At 52.9% G+C, this 23,460-nt stretch overlaps 1 protein-coding gene across 11 annotated transcripts in view; it reads left to right on the top strand.

The window, feature by feature from the left end:
* The window catches only part of Greb1 (growth regulating estrogen receptor binding 1), a 121,945-nt gene extending 98,842 nt beyond the window's left edge, over window positions 1–23,103 (top strand). For 6 of the 11 annotated variants that reach the window (XM_021727783.3, XM_078029653.1, XM_078029654.1 and 3 more), the window contains exons 20-33: window positions 457–656; window positions 1,776–1,880; window positions 3,119–3,744; window positions 6,024–6,126; window positions 7,851–8,009; window positions 8,959–9,101; window positions 12,271–12,432; window positions 14,006–14,210; window positions 14,585–14,759; window positions 15,475–15,693; window positions 16,481–16,616; window positions 18,357–18,557; window positions 19,267–19,405; window positions 21,375–23,103. In XM_021727783.3, coding sequence (XP_021583458.2) covers window positions 457–656; window positions 1,776–1,880; window positions 3,119–3,744; window positions 6,024–6,126; window positions 7,851–8,009; window positions 8,959–9,101; window positions 12,271–12,432; window positions 14,006–14,210; window positions 14,585–14,759; window positions 15,475–15,693; window positions 16,481–16,616; window positions 18,357–18,557; window positions 19,267–19,405; window positions 21,375–21,538 — 2,737 coding nt within the window. In that variant the 3' untranslated portion in view covers window positions 21,539–23,103. Of the gene's footprint in view, window positions 1–456; window positions 657–1,775; window positions 2,474–3,118; window positions 3,745–6,023; window positions 6,127–7,850; window positions 8,010–8,958; window positions 9,102–12,270; window positions 12,433–14,005; window positions 14,211–14,584; window positions 14,760–15,474; window positions 15,694–16,480; window positions 16,617–18,356; window positions 18,558–19,266; window positions 19,406–21,374 lie in introns of those variants that run through there. The other 5 variants (XM_078029655.1, XM_078029656.1, XM_078029660.1 and 2 more) reach the window with 5 other exon arrangements.
* Window positions 23,104–23,460: the final 357 nt, after the last annotated feature.

Genomic DNA, 23,460 nt, shown 5'->3' with positions numbered 1-23,460 from the left:
CAGACCTGCTGGCCTGTGTTAAATGTGGATCAGGTGGTTAAACGCCCACTTAATACATTTACTCTTCAGGACAATGCTCTTATGGGTGGTTCATGTTCATTCCCATCTTTCAGATGAAAATAAAAACCAGAGCCTCGGAGGAATTGCAAAGCTGGTTGAAGTTTCCATCACTGAAAAGTGGCAGGGCTGAGGTTCAAGCCCCATTTGTCCGACCTGAAAGTGCTCTTTTGATTCCATAACTTGCAGGGCAAAGTACTAAGCAAGGGCCCCAGAGACTTGCTCTGAACTCCTCTTTGTTGATAAGACTCAAGTCGCACTTTCCCTGGGCCTTCCCAGGTGCATGAGTCCTGGGGTCTGGTGAGGAAGGCAGGCAGGGTCCCGATCTTGCTGCCTTTTGTCACCAGGAGCAGCACCTTATGTCAGAAGACACTCAGTGAACACCTCCCATTCTCCTAGGTCCCTGAGGTACTGTGACCTGCGTCTCATAAACTCCTCCTGCTTGGTGAGAACAGCCTTGGAGCAGGAGCTGGGCCTGGCTGCCTATTTTGTGAGCAATGAGATTCCCTTGGAAAAGGGAGCCAAGAACGAGGCCCTGGAGAGTGATGGGGAGAAGCTGAGCAGCACAGACAATGAGGACGAGGAGCTGGGGACAGAAGGTGAGGGCAGAAGGTGTGCACGGCTGTCTCCAGGATGCAGGGCCCTCATCAAGTTGGGATTTGGCTCTCCCCCCGTTGTGGTGGTATGGGAAGATGGAAGTCCCTAGAGGTGCTTCCACACTCTGGAGTTCTTCAAGAATAGGAGGAAAAACTGCTGTTCTTAGGGTTCAAGTTCATGCTTGATTCAGCTTGGTGGAGGAATGAGATCTACTTGTTTATTCCCTCTGTATGAATCAGCTCCACTTTCTGCTGACCATTATCAAAACATATGAAAACAGGCCAGTTTCATTTGCAGACTTAAGATATGAAGGCTTATTTTTCAAAGGACACACTTGGCCATACTCAACAGTGTGGCAGGAAAACATAAGCCAATAATATTAAAGATACAGAAGATACAAAAGATTTGTGCAGAGTAGCAGAAGGGAAAGATGGATGTAGAGTCCCCATTGTATTCTGCCTGCTGACTGTGTGACGGGGAACCGTAAAATGGGGACAGAGGCCTGCCTGTCAGCCTTCCCTGTTGCTGTAACCATCTTTCAAAACATGATCCTGCCAGGCACGATGGCACACACCTGTAATCCCAGTTGCTCGGGAGGCTGGGGCAGGAGGATCATAGTTCAAAGCCAGCCTCAACAAAAGTGAGGTGCTAAGCAACTCTGTGAGACCCTGTCTCTAAATAAATACAAAAATAGGGCTGGGGATGTGGCTGAGTGGTCAAGTGCCCCTCAGTTCAATCCCCGGAACCCAGAAATAAAAAAAATAAAAATTAAACATGATCGTGACCTGGTCTTATGTGCTCCCAGTTCCCTGTTGCCTGTGGCGTGAACATGCTCCCTGGTGGGTCCCGAGTGACTCTGAACTCCACCTTGAGCTGAGTCTAGCCAAGAGAGAGAGTGTGTGTGTGTGTATGTGTGTGTGTGTGTGTGTGTGTGTGTGGCTGGGAGAGAGAGAGAGAGAGAGAGAGAGAGAGAGAGAGAGAGAGAGAGAGAGATGGAGGGGGTGATTGGAAAATGGCAGATAAATGGAGGAGTGAGAGAAGGAATGGGGAGACACGTGCTTGCATCCTGTTCGCTGTGAGGTGCTGGGCGAGGGAAGGAGGGTGATTCCGTGCATTCTCAGTGTGTTTTGAAGCAGGCTCCACCTCGGAGAAGAGGAGCCCTGTGAAGAGGGAGCGGTCCTCCTCTCACGACTCGGCGTCCTCCTCCCTGTCCTCCAAAGCGTCCAGTAAGTCTCCATGTGGGTTCTGGGCATGATGGGCAGTCTTTGATTTCAGAGAATGGGAGGAAACATCAAGGGCCATTGGCTGACACCTTGCTCCAATCAGAACTGGGAAGGGGAGGCCGTCAGGGGAGAGTGAGCTCTTCAGGGGAGAATGGAGTGAACCTGGGATCTGAGACCTTGAAGTCTCCTAACTGCAAGGTCCAGCTGCTCCTGTGACTGTGGCCTGAGTCCTGGACTTGTGAGGACGTGTCCTGGGGTGGCCTCTATGCATCTGTTGACCTGGGCAGTCCCTGTCCAGGAGTGTGAGCTGAGGTGAGGGATTCTCGTCCAGCGAAGCAGATTCCGGACACTTCTCGGGAGAAACAGCAGCCAGCAAGGAGAGCTCACAACCCAGACGGCGCAGGGAGGAGGGAACAGGATTAAGAGCCTCATGGGGACTCTGCCTGGGGGATCCCTTGGCCTCCAGGAGCAGCCAGGACCTATGGACCCACCAAAAGCATTTATCAAACCGGGGCTTCCAATATAATCTGAATTTGAATGTTGAAAGACAAATTCGATGTGGACTCTGCCCTCAATAAATTCGTCTTTCCTCAAAACCAGGTTACACGGCAGTATTTTAACCCTTTACTTCCTAAGCAGATAGTCACCCACATGACATGACATGGGTATGTGCACAAGGACGTAATTAACTGTGTCCTAGATGGTAGTGACTTAGGGCGAGTTGTGTTCACCACAGTTTGAGAGCAGCTGACCCGTGGAGGAGAGAGCGTTCCCAGCGTGGAGGTCTCTCTGGGCTGAGGGGCTCAGGGTGTGGGTGTGCAGTCTGGGTGCAGGCAGGGGTCCAGCGGCAGCAGCCTCGGGTAATGGGGCCTGGCTGAGGTCTGAGGGTTCTGAGGAACCAGTGAGTGGTCTGGGGCTGGGAAGAACTCAGAGCCCAGCAGGAGATTTGGCTGGGGAGCATCTTTTGGTTTCTTCCTTTGCTTCAGGCAGCCCACAGTCACCGAGCAGGGTGGGCTGCCGTCTCCTTCCATGGGGCCTGGACGCAGCCTCCTGGGCTTCAGCCGGGCACTCTGCCCGAAGGAGGCTCTGATTCGCAGGTTGGTCCTGAAAGCCAAATGCTGCAGCCACTGCCGTCCTTTTGCCCAAGGCAGCACAGGAGGCCTGTGGAGAAGCAGGAGGGCCAGTGGGTGTGGCACAAGTTCGTCCCTGGGAGGGTGCTGACCAGGTTCGTCTCTCCCCAGGCTCAGCACTCTGCAGCGAGACCTCAGCTCAGGTCTCTGGGCCCCCGCAGGGAGATCAGGCCAGATCACCCCCGCCCTGTGGCCCCGCAGAGGAGGCCAGGGCCGCGGGGGAGAAGCTGTGGCTCCGAACAAGTCAGGGTCCACCGATGGGCATCAGCAGGCAGGGCCCTGGACACCCCCCACCGCCAGACTGCGGCCTCAGGACCAGCCAGAGGGGCCTGCAGGTGTCGGTCACAGCTTCTTCCCAGCTGCCCTCCTTGGGCTCCACCTCCATGTCCACGGCACCGGCCACTGGCACGCTCGTCCTGCAGGCCTCACAGTGCTCCGTGACCAAGGCCTGTCGGCAGCCGCCCACCGTCTTCCTGCCCAAGCTGGTGTACGACGTGCTCGTGTCCACCGACAGCAGCGGGCTGCCCAAGGCCGCCTCCCTCCTGCCCGCCCCCTCAGTCATGTGGACCAGCTCCTTCCGTCCCCTGCTCAGCAAGACCATGACGTCCACAGAGCAGTCCCTCTACTATCGGCAGTGGACGGTCCCCCGGCCCAGCCACATGGATTATGGCAACAGGGCCGAAGGCCGCGTGGACAGCTTCCACCCTCGCAGGCTGCTGCTCAGCGGACCCCCTCAGGTGTGTGCTGAGCCCTCTGTCCTCTTGCCTGGCCCTGAAGTCTGGTGGTCCTTGTGGTCAGAAGCCAAAGGTCAGGCTGACCATATTCTCTTTTCCATTTTTGTTGCTCCCCTGGGGGACTCGTCTGTGATGGCCTGGCGTGGGCAGTGAGTGGAGCAGGACTCACCCACCACAGCTAGGCTACTTCCATGTCTGACTTCCATCTCCTCCACTGTGTGTTGTGGGGCCAGAGGGGACGTCACTGTGGGTGCTTCTCGCCATCTCAGACTAGGGTTACCTCCCACCCTATCACACCTGGCCCTCAGGACCACTGTGCAGTCTCCACGTCACCCAGCTACTGGAAACTGCCTGGTTCTGCACAGGGAGACTGTGGTGAACAGTGAATGGAGGTGGTTTAATAAGTATCTGGGGCTTTGATCCTTTTCTCAGCCCTCGTGTCCAGCTCACGACATCCCCCGCAGGCGGTTTAACCTGTGGGAGCTGCAGAAAGCTCCCAGGCAGGCCTGTCCAGCATGGTGGGTATCGGAGGGAGAGGGCTTAGACCAGGATGAGCTCATGGGAGGTGGATCCGGGGCTGGACTGCCTGGAGCCACATTCTCTTCAAATGTCTCCAGACAGGAAGGCAAATTTTAATCTCCGCTGTGCCTCAACGTCCGCATTTGAGAATGACAGGTATAATGGTGTCTCACAGAGATGTGAGAAGCCAATGGAGAGCAGATGTAGGATACCTGGCATGTGGCCTGACTTGCAGACAGCGAGCGTGCCATGCGTAGTGCGGCCATTGACAGTACAAGCTGAGCTCACACAGGAGCCTTCTGACTTAGCACATCATGTTCAGGAACCATCCAAGAAATACAAACCCACCAAAGTGTGTATCAGCATGCTCATTTTAGCATTGTTTACAAAGGTGAGAATGAAGCTAGGAACAAACCCACCGGCTGAGTCTTGGTGGAATAAATCTGGGGACAACTGTATCATAGAATTCAATTGCAAAAATCTGAGAGAGATCACTAAAATTTCTCCAACATGTTTAAATTAAAATCAATTTGCAGAATGACATATATGGTGTAATATCAGCAAACAAATCTATATATGAAAATGCTTTAAAAAATATCTGAGAGGCTGGCTGCTACTAACTCATTACCTGGAGAGGGATTTGTAACATTCTACTTTATTATCAATCTGCATTTTTTGACTGTTTAAAATGACCATATATGACTTCTCTAGTTTAAAAAAAAATGGGAGAAAAGAAAATGTTTCCTAAAAGGGAGACTCTCCACTTATCCACAGCCACATGCACTGGGGGTCGTGTATCTTTAGAACTCTTGCCATCGGGTAGGTGAGAAGTAGTAGGTGGTAGTGCTTTCTGAAAGGTGGAATGCATTTTTTTATATCCCTTGGTCATTGGTGCTTCTTCGCCATGATTTTTGCTTGTTACTCTTGCTTGTTGGTCCTTTGGGCAGCTGGACCTTTTCCTGTTGATTGTAGGGGCTCTGCAGATGTTACACACTTCCATCTTTTGTCTGTTATATGTGTTGCAAATATTTTCTCTGGAGCTCCCCCCAATGGTACGTTGAATTTTCATTGTTAAAGCTAGTTATTTCCATTCAATGGCACTTGCTGAGTTCTTGCTCTGAGCCAGGCTTTGGGTTCAGTACTAGGAGAGCACACCCTGGGGTGATTGTGTGGTGGGCATGCAGAGGGACCTTGGCCAACCTGCAGGCAGCTCTTTAATCAGTTGTAACCAAAATGTACTAAGATTACTAACGAGTGCCCTAGTCGGGTGCAGGGCCAAGGGAGCAGGGGGCTCTAGCAAAAATGAAAAGGAGGAAAAGAGATGTCATGTTTCCTTTTCCTGAGTTTAGGACACATTAGATGTCAACTTATGTTCTGTGAAGTAGATTGTGATATCTTACACTCCTGGGAACAGGAATTCGCAATTGTGCAAGATTCTTTTAAGACATTGTGTTTTACATGACCAGTTCCTATTTTTTGGAAGCATTTTCCCTTAGAAATGGGTCTGGTTACCAGGTGAGGTGGCACACACCTGTAATCCCAGAGGCTTGGGAGGCTGAAGTAGGAGGATTGCAAGTTCAAGGCCAGCCTCAGTAATTTAGCGAGATCCTGTCTCAAAATAAAAAAAATAAAAAGGGCTGGGTTACTCACCACATTGCCCCTCAAATGCCTGGTGTCCGTGGGGCTCTCCTTTCAGTGAGACGGGTGGTGCCCGGCGTGGACAGGCTTCCTGTCTGTGGGCTCTGACGTCAGCGTCTTTGCAGATCGGGAAGACGGGCGCCTACCTGCAGTTTCTCAGCATTTTGTCCAGGATGCTCATTCGGCTGACAGAAGTGGATGTTTATGATGAAGAAGAGATCAACACCAGTGAGTTGTCCGTCACGAACGTCAGTGTCCCTGGTGACTGTGTCCCAGTTTCAGGATGGAGCTCTCGGGTCATGACTTGGCTCATCCTGACGGGCTCTTGGGCACTCTCTACCTTTCTCGGTACTCATTCTTCTCGGTATCAGAACAGTGCCTTGGAGAACTTTGTAGGGATAAAATCACTAATGCTGAAGGAACGGGTGCCTCCCAGGTTCCTTCCAGTGCCAAGCACCATGCTAGGTACATCAGTCACCATGAACGACACCATGGGGTAGATACTGTCCTCTCATTTCCCACGAGTGAGATGCTGGGGCGTCCAGTAGGGACTGGCAGAGCAGGAACTGGACTGCATGTGACTGAGGCCTGCAGGAAACAGCCTTCTCCCTCAGGGAGGTTTCCGAGTCAGGCAGCTGAACGCAAAGGTCAGCATCTCAGGGCAAAACAAAGATACATGGAGCGTGGGGAGACCTTGCTCTCCTTGCTTCCTGAGCAGGCCTGGCCGAGTGAGGGAAGAGTCCCTGCACAGCCCTTCTGAGCTGGCTGGGACGCACGTCCCCATCTCCCTCTTCTGGCCCCTGGCGTTGGCCTGGGAGACGATTTGGCACCTTTGTGCAAGGGCCCTGTCTGTGGCGGGGGCCACAGTGGCTGCCCACGGATGCTCTCCACAGCACTTGATTTTGACTTGGGGGAAACGTGGAAAGGAGGAAGCCCATCCAGTACATGGCCTTCCTGTGAAGGACGGGGAATTTCTGCAGTTTCCCCAAGGTTGGGGACTGTGTTTCTGTGGAGCTTCTGTCCCCTCACTTTCTTGGGTCTACCAATAATAAGGACAGGATTTTGAACCCACTTCGTCAAACCTCAAAGCTCATTCTCCTAGATATTCTCCATTGCCTCTGTTCTCTCTGTGGAATAGAGATGATTCCCGTTTCACTGGGTGCTGAGAAGGTCAAGTGCGTGTGTGAAGGGCTCGGCAATGTTAAATAACAGGGAGCTCCTCCCCTGGCTTCTCATGGCGTGTTCTCTGCCCACGTGTAGCACCTCGCAGGGCATACGCACACACAGAAATCAAAGTATATGAGCGTCTGCGTACCATGCATATCACGTAATGTAGAATGTCAGTGTGTCACCTAGTTTGAGTTAGACAACTAGACATTTTTCTTGTAGCTAGCAAAACAGTGAGTCCCACAGACTGTGCCAGGCACAGTGACAGATGCTGCTGGCGAAGGTGCAAATGTGCTTGGGGCCACAAGTGTTGCTGGCATCAGAGGGCGACCAGTGGCTCAAGCACTTTCTAGAGGTGGGGTGAAGGAGCTGAGCCCTGTTGGCTGGGGGATTGACACAGGTAGAAGCAAGAAAGGAAACCCAACAGTCCATGGTGCTGGGAGCCAGAACAGTCTATGAGGCCAGGAGAGGCGTGGGGCAGGGTCAGGTCAGCTGGGTCAGGACTCTGGGAGGAGGTGGAGTCAGTGTGAGAGACGGAGAGCAGGCCTGTCTCCTCGGAAGGAGTGCACGGCTGGCTGTTCCTCAGGATGCAGGTAGATCTGAATGCATGTTTGTGCCTCATTAGATCCACCCCCAAACGGATCTTTTGGAAGCCCTTGAGGTAGAAGAGGTTCCCCAGTGACCCAAACGTTAATAACACTTCTGCTCCAAGCATCGTTCTTATGCACAAAGTGAGTCCTTTTCCCTCCAGTTTCGTGCACATGGTGTTTTGACCCATCCTGCAGGCCTCCGAGAAGAATCGGATTGGCATTACCTCCAACTCAGTGACCCCTGGCCGGACCTGGAGCTGTTCCAGAAGATGCCATTTGACTACATCATTCATGATCCCAAGTATGAGGATGCCAGTCTGATCTGTGCCCACCATCAGAGCATCAAGAGTGAAGGTCAGACTTTGGATCTCTTGCTTCAGCTTCTTCTAGAGTGGGTGGGTGTTGTCTCCTCTGTGTCACCATAATGCAGCTGGGCCACGCCTCTTGTTAGAGGTGAAGAGTCGTGGTGAGTGACCCACAAAAACCCCATTCAGAACGGAGAAGGCCACCCACCTGTAGGATGAGGGCACCACCACAGAGCTCATCACCCCGGAGCTCACAGAGGGAGACTCACGGCTTAGGGGGTGCCAAATGGCAGTGGGCTGTCTTGCTGATTTGTCATGGCCGGGGTGCTCTGCAGGCGCTGGTTGGAGGAGGATGAAAGCCGTGGGCATCTACTTATGAATTTGGCATTGTCGCAGCCAAATGGGCGCACGTGTTTCCCCTCCTGCCCCAGCCTCTCACTTTCCCCCTCTTTCTTGGGCATCAGTGACTTCAACAGTGGGTCAAGGCGGTGTCAGTCAACGTGGTCGTCCTGGGCCAGTGGGCCTGGGAGCGTAGACCAGGAGAGCCTGGTACGGTCACCCCAGAGAATGCACACCTGCCTCTGCTGCAGCCAGCCATCTTCCCTTCGTTGAGCTCAGAATAGATAAGGGTCCTCTCTTTAGAGCAGTTTCTCATGAAGGTTTAGTGCTCAGACCTGAATCCTGCCACCTCATTTGGGAAAAGGAAAAAAAAAAGTAGTTCATTGGCACCGATGGCATTCCAGCATTTGCCTATAGTTTGGTGATTGATTTAAAACGTCCTGTGGACCAGCTAAGACATGGTCTGAGCTCCTGTTAGACTCTCCACTGAGGTGTTGTGTTGTCCCTGGCTTGGCTGCGTCACCTCGGGGCTCATGGACCTCGCAGAGCCCTGTCACTGCCGCTCATTGTGAGGGACCTCTCAGTGCAGGTTCAGCGCACGGGGATGACCATTCGTTCCACCTGCTGCTGCTCCTTAACACTGGGGGAATTTCCTGCAGACAGGGGCATCTCCCGGAAGCCTGAGGACCTTTACGTGCGGCGTCAGACGGCGCGGATGAGGCTGTCCAAGTACGCGGCTTACAACACGTACCACCACTGTGAGCAGTGCCACCAGTACATGGGCTTCCACCCCCGCTACCAGGTAGGCCAGGGGCGCCGGCCCTCGGCTCAGTCGGCCCACAGTGGCTCCCGGGGTGTCTCCTCGGCTTAGTCTTGTGTTCCCTATTTTTCTCACATTTTCATCCCAAGGTGGGAGAGGAAGGTTCTAGAAGCCCCTGCTTCCTGCTCTGTGCCTGCCCTCGATTCCTTCCTCGGCTGGGAAATGATGGCTGACCACAGCCCTCTCCCGAGGCTGCGAGTGCAGTGTCATGCTCTCTCTGGGTGTCATCCTCGCCTTCGGGTCCTAGAGATTCCAAAAGTTAGTTGGTGCCATTGTCACTCACTGAGTGCTTACTGTGGCCCAGGCCCTGGTACAGACATGGACAGACAGTCCCCATCCATGGGGCTCACAGCCTGAGGGAGAGACGCCTGTGAGGGATTTCACACAGCCTGGTGCCGGCAGGGAGAGCCGTGGGCGCGCTGCGCAGGATGGAAGGCCTGCCCCACACCAGGCAGCATGCCGGGGCGGTCCTCACCTGTCAGTCCTTCCTGGCCTTCTTACAGGCAGAAGACATTTGTCCTGGATGCACAAACGGGCAAGGCTGCTGGCCCAGGCTCTGGCTGGTTACCTGGCTGGTCACTGGGGGTTTCTGTTCCAGCCACACTGACCATCCATTCAAGTGCACTGGCTAGGAAACTGTCTTTTCCAGTTTCCTACTAAATTCTCACCAAAAGCTCACTGCCCTTGTTTTGTAAATGAAGGTTCAGGTTGAGCTTCCTGATCTGAAGATGCCAACTCTGAAATGCCCTGAAATCTGAACGTTTTGGAGCATCGACATAGTGCTCAAAAAAAACTATGGATTTCAGAGTGTTTGGATTTCAGATTAGGGCTGCTCAACTGGTAAAGTCAGTACCAATATTCACAAATCTAAAAACTCCTAAACCTGAAACACCTCTGGTCCCGAGTGCTTCAGGTAAGGTAGATGCAACCTCTATTTCCCGTGGGGAGCAGAGAGAGGATTTTGGAGCACGAGTGGAACTTGATGAGGAGAAGGAATAGTGTGTACAAAAAAGGGGTGCCAGGGGCCCCTGGGGGCCAAGAAGTGAGCTTGGTTGGGTGTTGTTGGAGATAGATTACTGGGGGGGGGGGTCTTAGGACAGGAGCCAGGAGCCTGGGGCAGAGACCAGGCCACAGATGGCCTCGTGCACTGGGAGAGGAACGTGGGTGTCTTCAGCAATAACTCTAAGAAGGGCCCCCGTGGGCGAGGCTGGGTCTAGGCTGGACTCTTACTAGCCACATGAGGTCTGCAGCGGGCTGGGAGGCTAGGCGAACGTAAGCAGATGGTCGTATTTACCTTCTATACTGAAGTGTCTCTTTTCATTTCAGGCCCAAGTGAGGGAAAGAGGGTAGGAAGGAAAAGGCCAGAGCTGTGGGAACCAGTGGGTAAGGGGACAGGTTCCAAAGGCCAGTGGGATAGTTGATGTCCTTGGCGGCCCCCAGGAAGAGGGACACAGCAGCCGGTGGCTTTACGTCTGTCTGCCTGGTGTTGAGCTAGCTGCCCGTGAAGCTCACCCCCCTGCTTTGATGCTCATGTATTTAAGTGTGCACTTGTATTGAGATGAAAGCAGAAAGTATGTAGGAGCGATTTTTTTTAAAGGATTGAAATAATCCGTAATTTCATTTGCTCCAGGTAAACTCTTCTAACATTTGTTTCTTAGAGATGAAATTTTTCTTTCAAAGAAGAAAAAAAAAATATGTGATGTGTTTTCCTGATTTTGAAATTGAAAGCACTGAAAAGGACTCATGGGGTTTATCCCAAAATAGTAATTTCAATAAGTTTCAACAGGGAACTGTTACTTAAAGTCTTCCTCCTGCTCCCGGACGGTATTAGTAGCAGCCCAGGGCACAGGAGAGGAAGGAGAGTCATCTTCTGTCTGCTAGCTGGGCCACTCCTGGCCTGTGTTCAGCCAGGTGTGCAGGTCTGGGGTCACAGTCCAAGTGCAGCAGGTGTGGGGTGGCGAGGGGGCTTGAAGCCAGCCCTGTGAACGGTGCGGAGGCAATGCCATCTCCTGCGTCCATTTCCATGTCCCCGTCCCTCTGCTCCTCGGTCCTCCTTCCACCACCCGACGTTCCCCTGTGCTTTGAATGAAACTGACTTACTCACATAATTCTTTATCTGTCCACCCACCACACTGCCCTGGGCAGAATCTCTTTTTCTCTCCTTTTCCCCCCCTCTTTATCTGGGGATTGAACACAGAGGCATTTTATCACTAAGCCCCGTTTCCCCAGCCATTCCTATTTTTTATTTTGAAAGAGGGTCTCACTAAGTTGCTTAGGGCCTCACTAGGTTGCTGAGCAGGCCTCAAACTTGTGATCATCCTGGATCAGCCTCCCAAGTTGCTGGTATTGCAGGTGTGCACCTGGTTATAATCTCTTGCTCCTTCATATTTGTTCCCAACTGGCTCTGTGTGTGGCTCTAGTAGAGCCTGGCAGGAGTGCAGAGCGGTGTGTCCTGGGCCACTGCCTTCTTCTCCAGCCCCTGGAGTGTGTCAGCTGGGAGAGCTGAGGCCACAGGACAGTCTCCTAGGGCTGCGACAGCCAAGGGCAAAGCCAGGCTGGGGGTTGTACTACAAAGTAGCACGTGCCTGGATATGGGGTGTGGGGCATGGCTTGGGGGGGCGCTGGAGGAAGTAAGGAGGGTGAGGCTAGACTCAGGAACAGGATGAGCCCTGAATGTCAGTGTCTATGTCACTACGTCCGTGGCAACACACCTGCCTCCTAAGATTGTCAACATTACAATGAGAAGGGGACAGAATGGCACTGATGAATGCTGGCTGAAGTGGACAAGCCCATGTGGTGAATGTGGTCTTACATGTGCCTGTAGTGGAACTATTTTAGAATTGAAAACGAGATCCAGAGTGTGAATGCTGTCATTGGCAATCCCAGAGTTCAGGGATTTGGTGCCAAAGGTGGCAGGCCTGGGCTCAGCACCATCAGGGCAGGACAGGGCTGCTGTGTGGCCTCTGGTGTGCCTGTCCAGGAGCCAGCCCTGGTGTCCACCCTTTGTGCTGGAGCCATCCTGTGGGTTTCTTGCACCGTGGGGCAGAGGTGGCCGGGACCTGTGTGTCGTCTGGCCAGGCTGGGCCTGGGTTCCTGTGGGAAGTGAGCCCGACTCTGATGACAGGCTCTGTCCTTTCCCCTCGCACCTCAGCTCTATGAGTCCACCCTGCACGCCTTTGCCTTCTCTTACTCCATGCTAGGAGAGGAGATCCAGCTGCACTTCATCATCCCCAAGTCCAAGGAGCACCACTTTGTCTTCAGCCAACCCGGAGGCCAGCTGGAGAGCATGCGCCTTCCCCTCGTCACAGACAAGGTACCGGCTCTGAGTTCCATGGGCACATCAAAGTGGCTTCCGGCGACCACTAAGCTGGGGACCTAGACGAGCTCTCTGATGTGAGGGCACGTAGTGCAGAAGCAACATGGCGCCTGAATCTGGAGGAGGCTGGTGCAGTGCGTGGGCTTTGGAGCCTCTTGACCACTGACTGGTAGTGTGATTCACCACTCGTCCCTTAGTGTCTCTGAGCCTCAGTTTCCTCACCTGCAAAGCTGGGTGGTGATTCTTGAGAAAGCTTGTTGTGAGAATTATCTGAAATAACAAATGTAAGACACGTCGCACCTGGGAGATGACAGGTGCCTGTGAGGTGTCGTTCCCTCCTCTCTTTTCTTCAATGCTCATTTGGGATGTTTGAACAGGCTCCCGTAGAGAAAACAGGAGAACGGATTCCGTCGGCCCATCACCCAGTTTCCATACTAACTAACTTGGAGCTGGCCAGGTTTTATCTGTCTGTTCTCTGCTCTCCCTCTCTGTGCCAGTTGGTACATATCATAGCATTTCATCCTAAGCACTCAGGGCACGTCTCCAACAAATACGTCTTTATCTTGGGAAGAGATTGTTCTTAATGATCCCTTGGGCCTGTAACTATGGTTCCCCTTAACAGACATGCTCCTTGTAGGGCCCTTGGCTTGGCAGGTCTAGCCCGATGGCCTCAGAATTGACTGGCTGCTCTTTGCCCGCCCGTCAACACGTACCTGTGGAGGAGGCTGCTCTCCTTCTCCAGTGCCAGACAGCCGCCAAGCCTGCCACCAAGCAAAGCAAACATTGCAAAGTGTCAAAACTTTGGGATCAGGTGTCTTACAGCCCAAGGGAGAATTCATCCACGACTCCAGTCTCTTTTCCAGCCTCTGGGTCACAATGGGCTGTGAGCACCAACTATATGCAGCTTTGTAACAGATGCCCCGAGGAATTCAGAGGTGGCAGAAGCCCTAGCTCAGCCCAAGGACAAAATTAAGGACAAAAGTTGAAGAGAGCACAGTTATTTACAGAAAACACATCCCAACAGGAGTGTATGCACACCTGGGCATCGTGGGCAGGCGACTGGGGGATGTCCTGCACTCACTGTGGAGTTGAGGCCACACAGAAGTGATATCTGCTCAGAGTACAGCATTAGATGGTGACATAGAGGGGATTGAATTTGGCTCATTGATGTGGGCCAGTTAGTTTGGGTAACACAACCAGCCATTCTCAGACGAGGATGTGTTCAGCATCTGATTCCAGCAGTTTAGGTGAGGTTCAGCTGAACTGTCACTCTGGGCTTGGTTGTGCTCACTGTGTGTGTGTATTGGCTGTTGGATGGACTGGTGGCTGGTAGGAGGCCCGCTGGTCTGGGGTGGGCTCAGTTGGGATGCCTGTCTCTGCTCCATGTTTTCTCTCATCCCCCAGGAGGCTGGCCCAGGCCAGTCCAGGGGAAGGTCCTAAAATCAAGCTGCACTTGCAGTCGAAGAGTGTGGAAATCAACTCCATCTTCCCAGGGGCCCTGTTGAGAAGTCACATTGCAAAGGAGGGTGTCAGTCACATTTGCACTCTATCTCATTATACCTATCTGCAGAGTCACGAATATATAAAAAGCCCGACGTTCACTCCAACCACTGGCCGACATGAACACGGACTCTTTAATCTCTACCACGCGATGGATGGCGCCAGCCACTTGCACGTGCTGGTGGTCAAGGAGTACGAAATGGCCATCTATAAGAAGTACTGGCCCAACCACATCATGCTTGTGCTCCCGAGCATCTTCAACAGCGCTGGAGTGGGTGGGTGTTTTTAACAGACGCCGCTTGGTAAATTTTCCATGAATGGAGATGAGAGAATATTCTAGAGATGAAAGAGTTTACATCCAGTCTTTTGCTTTTGCAGTTCTTAAAGCTATTTTGATTTGTTTGACTTTCCTATGAATATTCTCTTTAAAAAAAAAAAGTTTGATTGTTGACTTAGTAATTTTCCCAGTTGTTACAAAAGAAGGGCAGATGCGGATACAAATTGGAGACAGGCTCTCACCTCCCCTGGGCGGTGGGCGGTGGAGGAGGGATGTGTGTAGATGTGTGGGGCTGGCGTGTCTCGGGTAGGGTTTGCACAGGGCGCCTGTGAGTCCATGACAGCCCTGAGCCAGGCCATTTTGTCACTCCAGGTGCTGCCCATTTCCTAATCAAGGAGCTGTCCTACCATAACCTGGAGTTGGAGCGGAACCGGCAAGAGGAGCTTGGGATCAAGCCGCAGGACATCTGGCCTTTCATTGTGATCTCAGACGACTCCTGCGTGATGTGGAACGTGGTGGACGTGGACTGTGCGGGGGAGCGGAGCAGGTGAGTGGCCTGTGGGCCCTCCTCCCTCCACCCGTAGACACCAGGCAGGAGCATGCTCTCTTGTGACAGGGGATCCCCTTGTCTGAGAGGACCACAAAGTCCCCTCACATGGCAAGGCCAGAGCCCACATTCCAAGCCCAAGCTTGCTTTTAAGTTTTAACACTGTCAAGGTTTAATACAGGAAATCATACACCACAGATCCAGTCATTCATAGGGACACATAGAGGAAAGTGTATTAGGTACATAGGAAATTTCACAAGCTGACCGTATCCATCTTGCCAACTCCCTTCAGCCCCCAGAGGGCCCTGCCCTGCTGCCCTCCAGCCCTGCCCATCCCCCTAGCCTGACCTCTAACTCCTGGCTTTATCTGGACTTGCTGGGCAACTTTAGGCAAATGGCTAACTCTTCCTGAGTTCTGGTTTCCTGGTCTTTGAGGTGTGTTAGTATCTGGACTAGAGTAGTGAGTGTGACTGGATTAACGGTCTGTCAGCTTATTCTGCACATGGCATACGCGTGCATTTTGCACAAAGCAGTGATCGTAAATGGCAGTGGTTGGCAGGTGTCTGGCATCCCTGGGGGTCGTGCTGGGTTCCGTCCTCACCGGCCAGTCCAGCAGCTCCTGCTCAGTTGGCCAGCGTCCTCTGGCTGGTCTGTGGGGGAGGCCTTGTTGCTGCCGGCCTATCAGCCGGGGTCACCGTCTCCCTCCCTTGAGCAGGGAGTTTTCCTGGTCAGAGAGGAACGTCTCCTTGAAGCACATCATGCAGCACATCGAGGCCTCCCCCAACATCACCCGCTACGCCCTGCTGGGCATGCGCAAGTGGGCCAGCAAGACGAGGGGCGGCGAGGTGCGGGAGCCTTTCTCCCGCTGCCATGTGCACGATTTCATCATCCTGAACGTGGACCTGACCCAGAACGTGCAGTACAACCAGAACCGGTGAGCTCCCAAGCCCTGGAGTCCTGAGCAAGGGGCAGCCTCAGGCAGGCCTGGCCGGCGCTCCCTCCCCTCTGCCCTGCAGGGCCAGCTGAAGCGGAGCGCGGGTCTGTGGTGTTTAGTGCTGAATGAGTTTGTGTATTTTCATAAAGTCACCGCACCAATTCACAGAATGCTTTAGTGAGTTACGCCATTCCCCCTTGTTTGGGTTCTCTCTCTGAATGCATAGCTTTTTAGGATCATTAATGTTAAAAGAAACTATAATCTTCCAGGTCTCTCTACATCTAGTCACAGGAGTGTCACCTCTTGAGAATAATTCACCAGCAGGTGTGTGTCAAGTGTCTCTGTATGCCAGACAGTGGTCACATGCCCAACGTGGCCTGCTTAGGCGTGTCCATTTAGGAGCCAGCCTGACCCACCTGTTAGAACCTGCTACCTAGCAGCTTTGTCTTAGGCAGGTGACCTCTCTCTGAGCCTATTCCCTTGGCTACAGGAAGCGGCTACCATTGTGACTCTGGGAGGTTTGTGGTTGTTTTATTTTCAACAATTACGTGGAATCACATCTGAAGCTTTTCCTGTGCCTCCTGATACTCAGCCCAAGGGCACCCACGGGTTGAAGCCTCGGCTGGTGCAGAGAGGTGCCTGCCTGGCCTTGTATCCTCCTAGATTAAGGTCGAGGCAGGAACGAAAGCCACTGCACCTCTATAGCCCCCAGGACAGGGTCCTGCTCCAGATCTCCAGGTGTTGGGGGCCACGTGAGCTGTGCCCCATCGGATCTGCTCCTCCTCAGGTTCACGTGTGACGATGTGGACTTCAACCTGCGGGTGCACAGCGCCGGCCTCCTGCTCTGCAGGTTCAACCGCTTCAGCGTGATGAAGAAGCAGATCGCGGTGGGTGGACACAGGTCCTTCCACATCACCTCCAAGGTGAGCGTGGCCACGGTGTCCAGCAGGCTGTGTAGGTCTGCCCCCCGGGCTGCCACAGTGTGAAGGCTGAGGGCGGGACTGTTGGGGCCTGCCTCGGTCACCACCAGGCAGTGTCAGCAAAGATGACAAGATGGCACCCGGGAAGTTGCTCTTCTCTCCAGCTCTAACCAGCATCCTGTAAGCCACTGTCAAATGCAAGACAACTGCCGAGCCTTTGGCATGTGCCCCTGCCTTCCCCCTGCCCCTGCAGAGTTAGCTATGGCACCACGCTCCTCTCCAGGCTCTTGGGATGGTACAGAAGCATTTGTGTGGCACAAGATGCCAGCTTGATGGCCATGCTGTTTGTCCATAAGCCAGCCTCTGGGGGACAGGCGTATGACAGTTGCTCTGAGCCCTCCCTGGTCAAGCCCTGGTAATTTAGGTGGCTAGAGAGTTCCATCTTCAGGAACCCAGGCAGGCTGGCCTCACTCTGCCTGCGGGTTCTTTTGACTCCTGTTGGTCGCCTCCTGTCTGTCTCCAATCTCTCACTGATGATGCCTGCCAGTTCTGATGCCAGTTGCCTTTCCCAGCCTCTGTCGCTCCTGGTCTGCACTAACCCTCTGCATGGTGACCTACCCTGAGCTGGGCCAGGCCTGCATCCAGACGCCAGCTCTGCCCAGCGACTGCACAGGCAGAGGCTGCGGCTCCCTCCATCCTGAGTTCTCCTGCCAACTAGCAGGACCTTCAAGGTAGCCTGTCCTACAGAAGAGCTTGGGAGTCATGGAGTTGAACCCCAACTGCTACCGTGATTGAGGTTTCTAAACTGGAAATTGTGTTAAATTTGAGGCTTGATTTATGGAGAATTGAGTTTTTGACCTCAGTGAGTCTGCCTGATATGCCTCTCAGATGAATTTTTCTTTGGTTTCTCAAGTGTCACTTTTAAACTCTTAGATCTTTTATCTTTATTTCTATATTGAGCGTAATTCTATTTTCTGCTAGACTTAATTGCATACAGATTACATATAGGAAAGCCACTATTGTTTTATCATCTTTCATGTGAGTGAAACCATGTAGTTATTTTCACCCATTTAATTAAGTATGTACCGAGCCTCAGTCCCCTCTCAGAGTGCGCAGCTCGCAGCTAAGGCAGACCTTAGACGAACCTCCAGTGAAGCGCTTTTGTGAGAAGCATCACAAAGGTGAAGCGTGTGTTGCAGGGGGACCTCATGCAGCAGGGGTGGGGGGGGCATGTAGGGAGCCCCCGAGAGACCTGGAGGACAGAGCACCTGCATTGAGGCAGAGGAGAAAGAGGAGGAACCAGCAATGGAGAACGCGCTGGTGACCGAGTGAGGGCTGGCAGGTGGGATGACCAGGCAGCGAGGAGGGAGAGCTGGCGTGCAGAGAGGACCCTGGGGTCAGGGCGAGCCTGCTACTCCCAGACGCTTGCATCTGTGAGCCGTGGAAGAGTTCTCCAGGCCCAGGGGTTCTCCCGTTTTCTTTGGACCAGACAGCCAGTATTCTGCACAGAATGATCAATGGCTACAGTTCTTACTGACCTCGTTGGTCTGTGTTCACAGGTCTTCTTTGTGACAACCTGATTTTTCTTAACAGAACTTTACTCTTGAAGTGTGTTCTCTCAATTCGCATCACTGCCCTAAGGGACAGAACCTTCCTTGGCCCAGGGCTTCCTGTGGCTGGATACAGGTGGGGGGGCGTCTCTCCTGGGGACAGGGGTGCCTGAGGTCCATCCTCCCCACGCAGGTGTCTGATAGCTCCGCGGCGGTCGTGCCGGCCCAGTACATCTGTGCCCCCGACAGCAAGCACACGTTCCTGGCGGCCCCGGCCCAGCTCCTACTGGAGAAGTTCCTCCAGCACCACAGCCAGCGCTTCTTCCCACTCTCCCTGAAGAACCACAGCCACCCCGTGCTGTCCGTGGACTGCTACCTTAACCTGGGGTCTCAGGTAACTCGGGAGAGGAACCCCTAGAGCAGGTGGATTAGCATCCAGGACTCTGAACCATGACCACAGGCACCTCGGTTTCCATGGGGATTTGCTCCAGGAACCCGTGGGTACCAAGATCTGCAGACACTCACGTCCTTTCTGTGACATTGCATGTAACCTATGCATATCCTCTTGTACCCTTCTAGGTGACTTGTCATACCTAATGCATTGTAAGTGCTGTGTGCTTAGTTGTTACACTGCATAGTTTAGGGCATAATAACCAGGAAGGAAGTCTGAATGTGTTCTGCACAGACACAAAGTTTTCCTCCAAGTATTTTCCATCAGTTGTCTGTTGACTCTGTAGACACCGATGCAACCTCAGGTACTTAGGGCTAATTGTACTCAGTGCTTGGTCGTAGGTATTTACCCCACTTGAGAGCTGACAGAATTGTGGGGGTTAGTTTGCCCACATAGATGTTAGAAATCAAACCTAATTCTGATGTCAAGACATTTCTGATTCTTAAAGGAACTCACGAATAGACAAATCTGGATAAATCTCCTAGAAATGAGTTTTAGCATATAGATTTGGAAATACCCTGAATCTGTTCCTTGCCTCCCTCCCATGGCCAGCTGGTCCAAGCAGGTGGAATTGGTTAGAGCTCAGTCCCTGGCGCAGCGATGTGGAGTGCTCGTGGAAAGCGATGTTTCTCTTGGACTGCTTCTCTTGCAGATCTCTGTCTGCTACGTGAGCTCCAGGCCCCACTCTCTGAACATCAGCTGCTCGGACCTCACGTTCAGTGGGCTGCTGCTGTACCTCTGTGACTCTTTTGTGGCAGCTAGCTTTTTGAAAAAGTTTCATTTTCTGAAAGGTAATACTCCTATCTTGGGATTAACTTGAATGGCTGTTGTCACCTGGTGTCACCGAAGACAGGACCTCTTGTCCTAGTCCTTATTTTCCAATGGGTAAACTGAGGCTGGGGGAGGGACAGTGACTACCCCAACCATCAGGAGAGCATTAGAGCTGGGATTGGACCGGGGGCCAGCAGAGACAAGACCCCTCCCCTTGCCTCTGGGTGAGGGGCCCATATTCTTTCCCTTCTGTATTCTTTTTGTACACACGTGCTTTACACCAGCACCAGGTCTCCAGTGGCTTCCACCTGCAGGGGGTGTCCTGCAGGCTCCTCTTCCTCTTTCTCCTTTTCCTGCTAGAGTGGTGGAGACTGACAAACACCTGCCCTCTGTGCCCTTACAACATGATTTCCAGTCCTCTTCAGATCCCCAGTTGACCTTGCTGTACCCTTGGCTATCCTTCCTCTCTGGCAGGCATTTACTGAGCAGCAGCAGGGTACAAGACCTTAGGACTAGTGCCCGGTTCCCACCACCCTCCGCCCTCAGGAGGAGCTTCCTCTAAAGGGAGGATGGGTATGTAGGCTGGAAAGAAAGAGCAAGAATACCAACAAAACCCGATCCTGATCAGGTGGCTGTCCTCTGGGAGCTGAGGGGAGGGAGAAGCTCCATGGCTGGGGGTGTTGGGAAAGGTGAAGCTGCCCCGGGCCTGGATGAGTGGGCACTGAGGGATCAGCGGTGAGGTGGGCGCATGTGCACCCAGGGATGCCACCGAGGGTGCTTGACTTGGCTCAGACCCTTCTCTCCTTCCTGTCTCTCTCGCTCCCTTCGCCTCCTGTGCCCTGCTTTTCACCTTTTCTTCTGCCTTTCTGTCTTCCCACCAAACCTGCCAACTCCTAGTTGCACCATCTTGCTGTGGTTATACATTGTTTGGAAAGGAACAGGAGACCCACATGGGCGTTGGGCACTTCCTGCCCAGCAGCCTCCTATTTGGTCATTGCAGATGGACTGGAGGCAGGTGGGATGCAGGCAGGTAGGACCTAGGCAAGTGGGATCCAGGCAGGTGGGACCCAGGCAGGTGGGACCCAGGCAGGTGGGATCCAGGCAGGTGGGATCCAGGCAGGTGGAACCCAGACAGGTGAGATCCAGGCAGGTGAAACCCAGGCAGGTGAGATCCAGGCAGGTGGAACCCAGGCAGGTGGGATCCAGGCAGGTGGAACCCAGGCAGGTGGGATCCAGGCAGGTGGAACCCAGGCAGGTGGGATCCAGGCAGGTGGAACTCAGGCAGGTGAGACCCAGGCAGGTGGAACCCAGGCAGGTGGGATCCAGGCAGGTGGGATCCAGGCAGGTGGAACCCAGGCAGGTGGGATCCAGGCAGGTGGAACTCAGGCAGGTGGAACTCAGGCAGGTGAGACCCAGGCAGGTGGAACCCAGGCAGGTGGGATCCAGGCAGGTGGGATCCAGGCAGGTGGAACCCAGGCAGGTGGGATCCAGGCAGGTGGAACTCAGGCAGGTGAGACCCAGGCAGGTGGGATCCAGGCAGGTGGGATCCAGGCAGGTGGAACCCAGGCAGGTGGGATCCAGGCAGGTGGGATCCAGGCAGGTGGAACCCAGGCAGGTGGGATCCAGGCAGGTGAGACCCAGGCAGGTGGAACCCAGGCAGGTGGGATCCAGGCAGGTGGGATCCAGGCAGGTGGAACCCAGGCAGGTGGGATCCAGGCAGGTGGAACTCAGGCAGGTGAGACCCAGGCAGGTGGAACCCAGGCAGGTGGGATCCAGGCAGGTGGGATCCAGGCAGGTGGAACCCAGGCAGGTGGGATCCAGGCAGGTGGGATCCAGGCAAGTGAGATCCAGGCAGGTGGGATCCAGGCAAGTGAGATCCAGGCAGGTGGGATCCAGGCAGGTGGGATCCAGGCAGGTGGGATCCAGGCAGGAGCTCCCCTTTGCAGAAACTCACCAGCTCTCCCCTCACACCCTGCCATTGCCCCGCAGGTGCCACGTTGTGTGTGATCTGTCAGGACCGGAACTCGCTCCGACAGACAGTTGTCCGCCTGGAGCTGGAAGACGAGTGGCAGTTCCGGCTGCGGGATGAGTTCCAGACCGCCAATGCGAAAGAAGACAGGCCGCTCTTTTTTCTGACTGGACGGCACATCTGAGAGCTGCCCAGAGCTTTGGAGAGTGGATGGGCAGAGCTCTCCTGCTGTTGGGGCCAAAGATCCTGGGACCATGAGGTGTTAGAGCCGAACAAGCCCCAGAGACTCTCTGCTGTGCAGCCCTCCCACCATGGTACATGTTGTGCCTGTGGCTGCATGCTGGGCAGTGACTGGGGGCCATGAGGACCAGTCTCTGATGGGCAGGACCGAAAACCCAAGACCCTGTGGCCTGGGTCAGACCTCTCAGCCTTGGTTCTGTGAAGTCCATTTTATGAAGAAGGAGGTTTTGCTCTCTCTCCTGCCACTCACGTGCTTCCGTGGACAGCCCTGACTTCTTTCACTCTGAAGAGCCTGGGACGACCTTGTGAGGTGCAAGTATTTCAGGCAGTGGGTGTGACTGCAGTAGGTAGATGTCCCCGTAACTTCCTCCAAAGCCATATTCTATAGGATCATTTATCCATAAAGACTGGAGACAAGAAAAAATAGGAAGTGGATCATTTTAATGAGAATTAGAATTATTTAATTCCCTGCCAGTTTACTCTTTCAGGAGCTAGCCCAGAGGCACCAAATTTAATAAGGTAAAATGAATTATTTTACTTCAGAGCAAATATTATTCTATTAAAATAGGATTGGGTAAATACCCTATCTTTTAGAAAGTGCAAAATTAAAAAGAAGCTATCTTTAAAACTAAATGGCTTTAAGGAGGAAATTAGAGTTATAGAAGTTGACCTAAAATTTTCCTTACAAAGGAAAGGACAGCATTGCTTACTTGGAAAAATAATGAAAACATCCAAAGAAATGCATGAAATAGTTAAGAACTAGACTTAGGACTAGGACTCAGAGAAGCCCAGTTTGCAGCTCCTAGGTAGCATGTTTTCTCCCATTCCTGCTTGGCTCCTGGGGGGAGAGTCTCCCCTGACCAGAGAGGAGGTGGCAGAAAAGCAAGCATGTGCCCCAGGTTGACACTTTCACAGCCGCAGCGCCTGCTAAAACCAGCATCCTAGAGCGCCACCTACAGGCCAGATGCTGTTCCATGGTTATCCGAATTCTTTCCCTTTGGGAAAGCCAGAAAGTTGGGATGCGACTCGCCAAGGTCAAACAGCTGGCCAGAACTAGAAGCACAATTCCAACTATTGGTCTCAGGACTCCACGGTCCAGGACTCTTCCCCATACCACACTGCTTTTGAAGTAGTCCACAGCTGAAGGAAAAGTTTAAAGATATTAAAAAATTAATCATCAGAATGCATTCTTCCATGTCCACAACTGGAGCAGAAACTGTTTTTAAAAATGATGCCAAAGAGTTCGTGTCAATCTCTTTTTCCCCTATGGAAGAAAGTCCACCAGTCTAAAATATTCAGATCAATGTTTATAAAATGATCACTTTGTATATGTAATTATTCCTATTTTGGAATAAAAACTGACCTTTAGTTAAACCTGCCTTTTGTAAATAGTAGCTCCTGTGTCATTCTCTCCATTTTATTAGTTAATTTAAACTTGGAGCAAAACAAAAACCCAAACTAATACTTTTGTCTGTTCCAGTCTTATAAATAAAACTTACAGTGCACTTATTGTTTGTCTGGTGAGTATTAACTGCATCATTTTGAGAGGAAGCAGTGTGACCAGTGATCTCCGGGGTTTCCTGCTTGAAGTCTCATGGCATGACAGAATTCAGCTTTGCAAAGGAAATAAGAATAGAGCCATAGAAGTGGGAGGAGTCCCTAAAGGAGAAAAGGCAGGTGAGCGGGATGTGCAGAAAGACAAATATAGAGGGATCCCAGCTCAAAATAGGCAGAGAAGCCTTTCACAAAGGAAAGAGGTTTGGGACATTCTGGGCTTCAAAATGGCTAGAAGTGGGTGGGGCCCAAGGTCCTGGGATAAGGAACAGGGGAAGCTGCTGGGAGCAGTTGGGGGAATCCTCTTGGCTC

Source organism: Ictidomys tridecemlineatus, chromosome 12, assembly GCF_052094955.1.
Source record: "Ictidomys tridecemlineatus isolate mIctTri1 chromosome 12, mIctTri1.hap1, whole genome shotgun sequence".
In the NCBI taxonomy this organism is placed as follows: Eukaryota; Metazoa; Chordata; class Mammalia; order Rodentia; family Sciuridae; genus Ictidomys; species Ictidomys tridecemlineatus.
The sequence above is the reverse complement of the archived record's forward strand: the minus strand, read 5'-3'. Positions and strand labels throughout refer to the sequence as shown.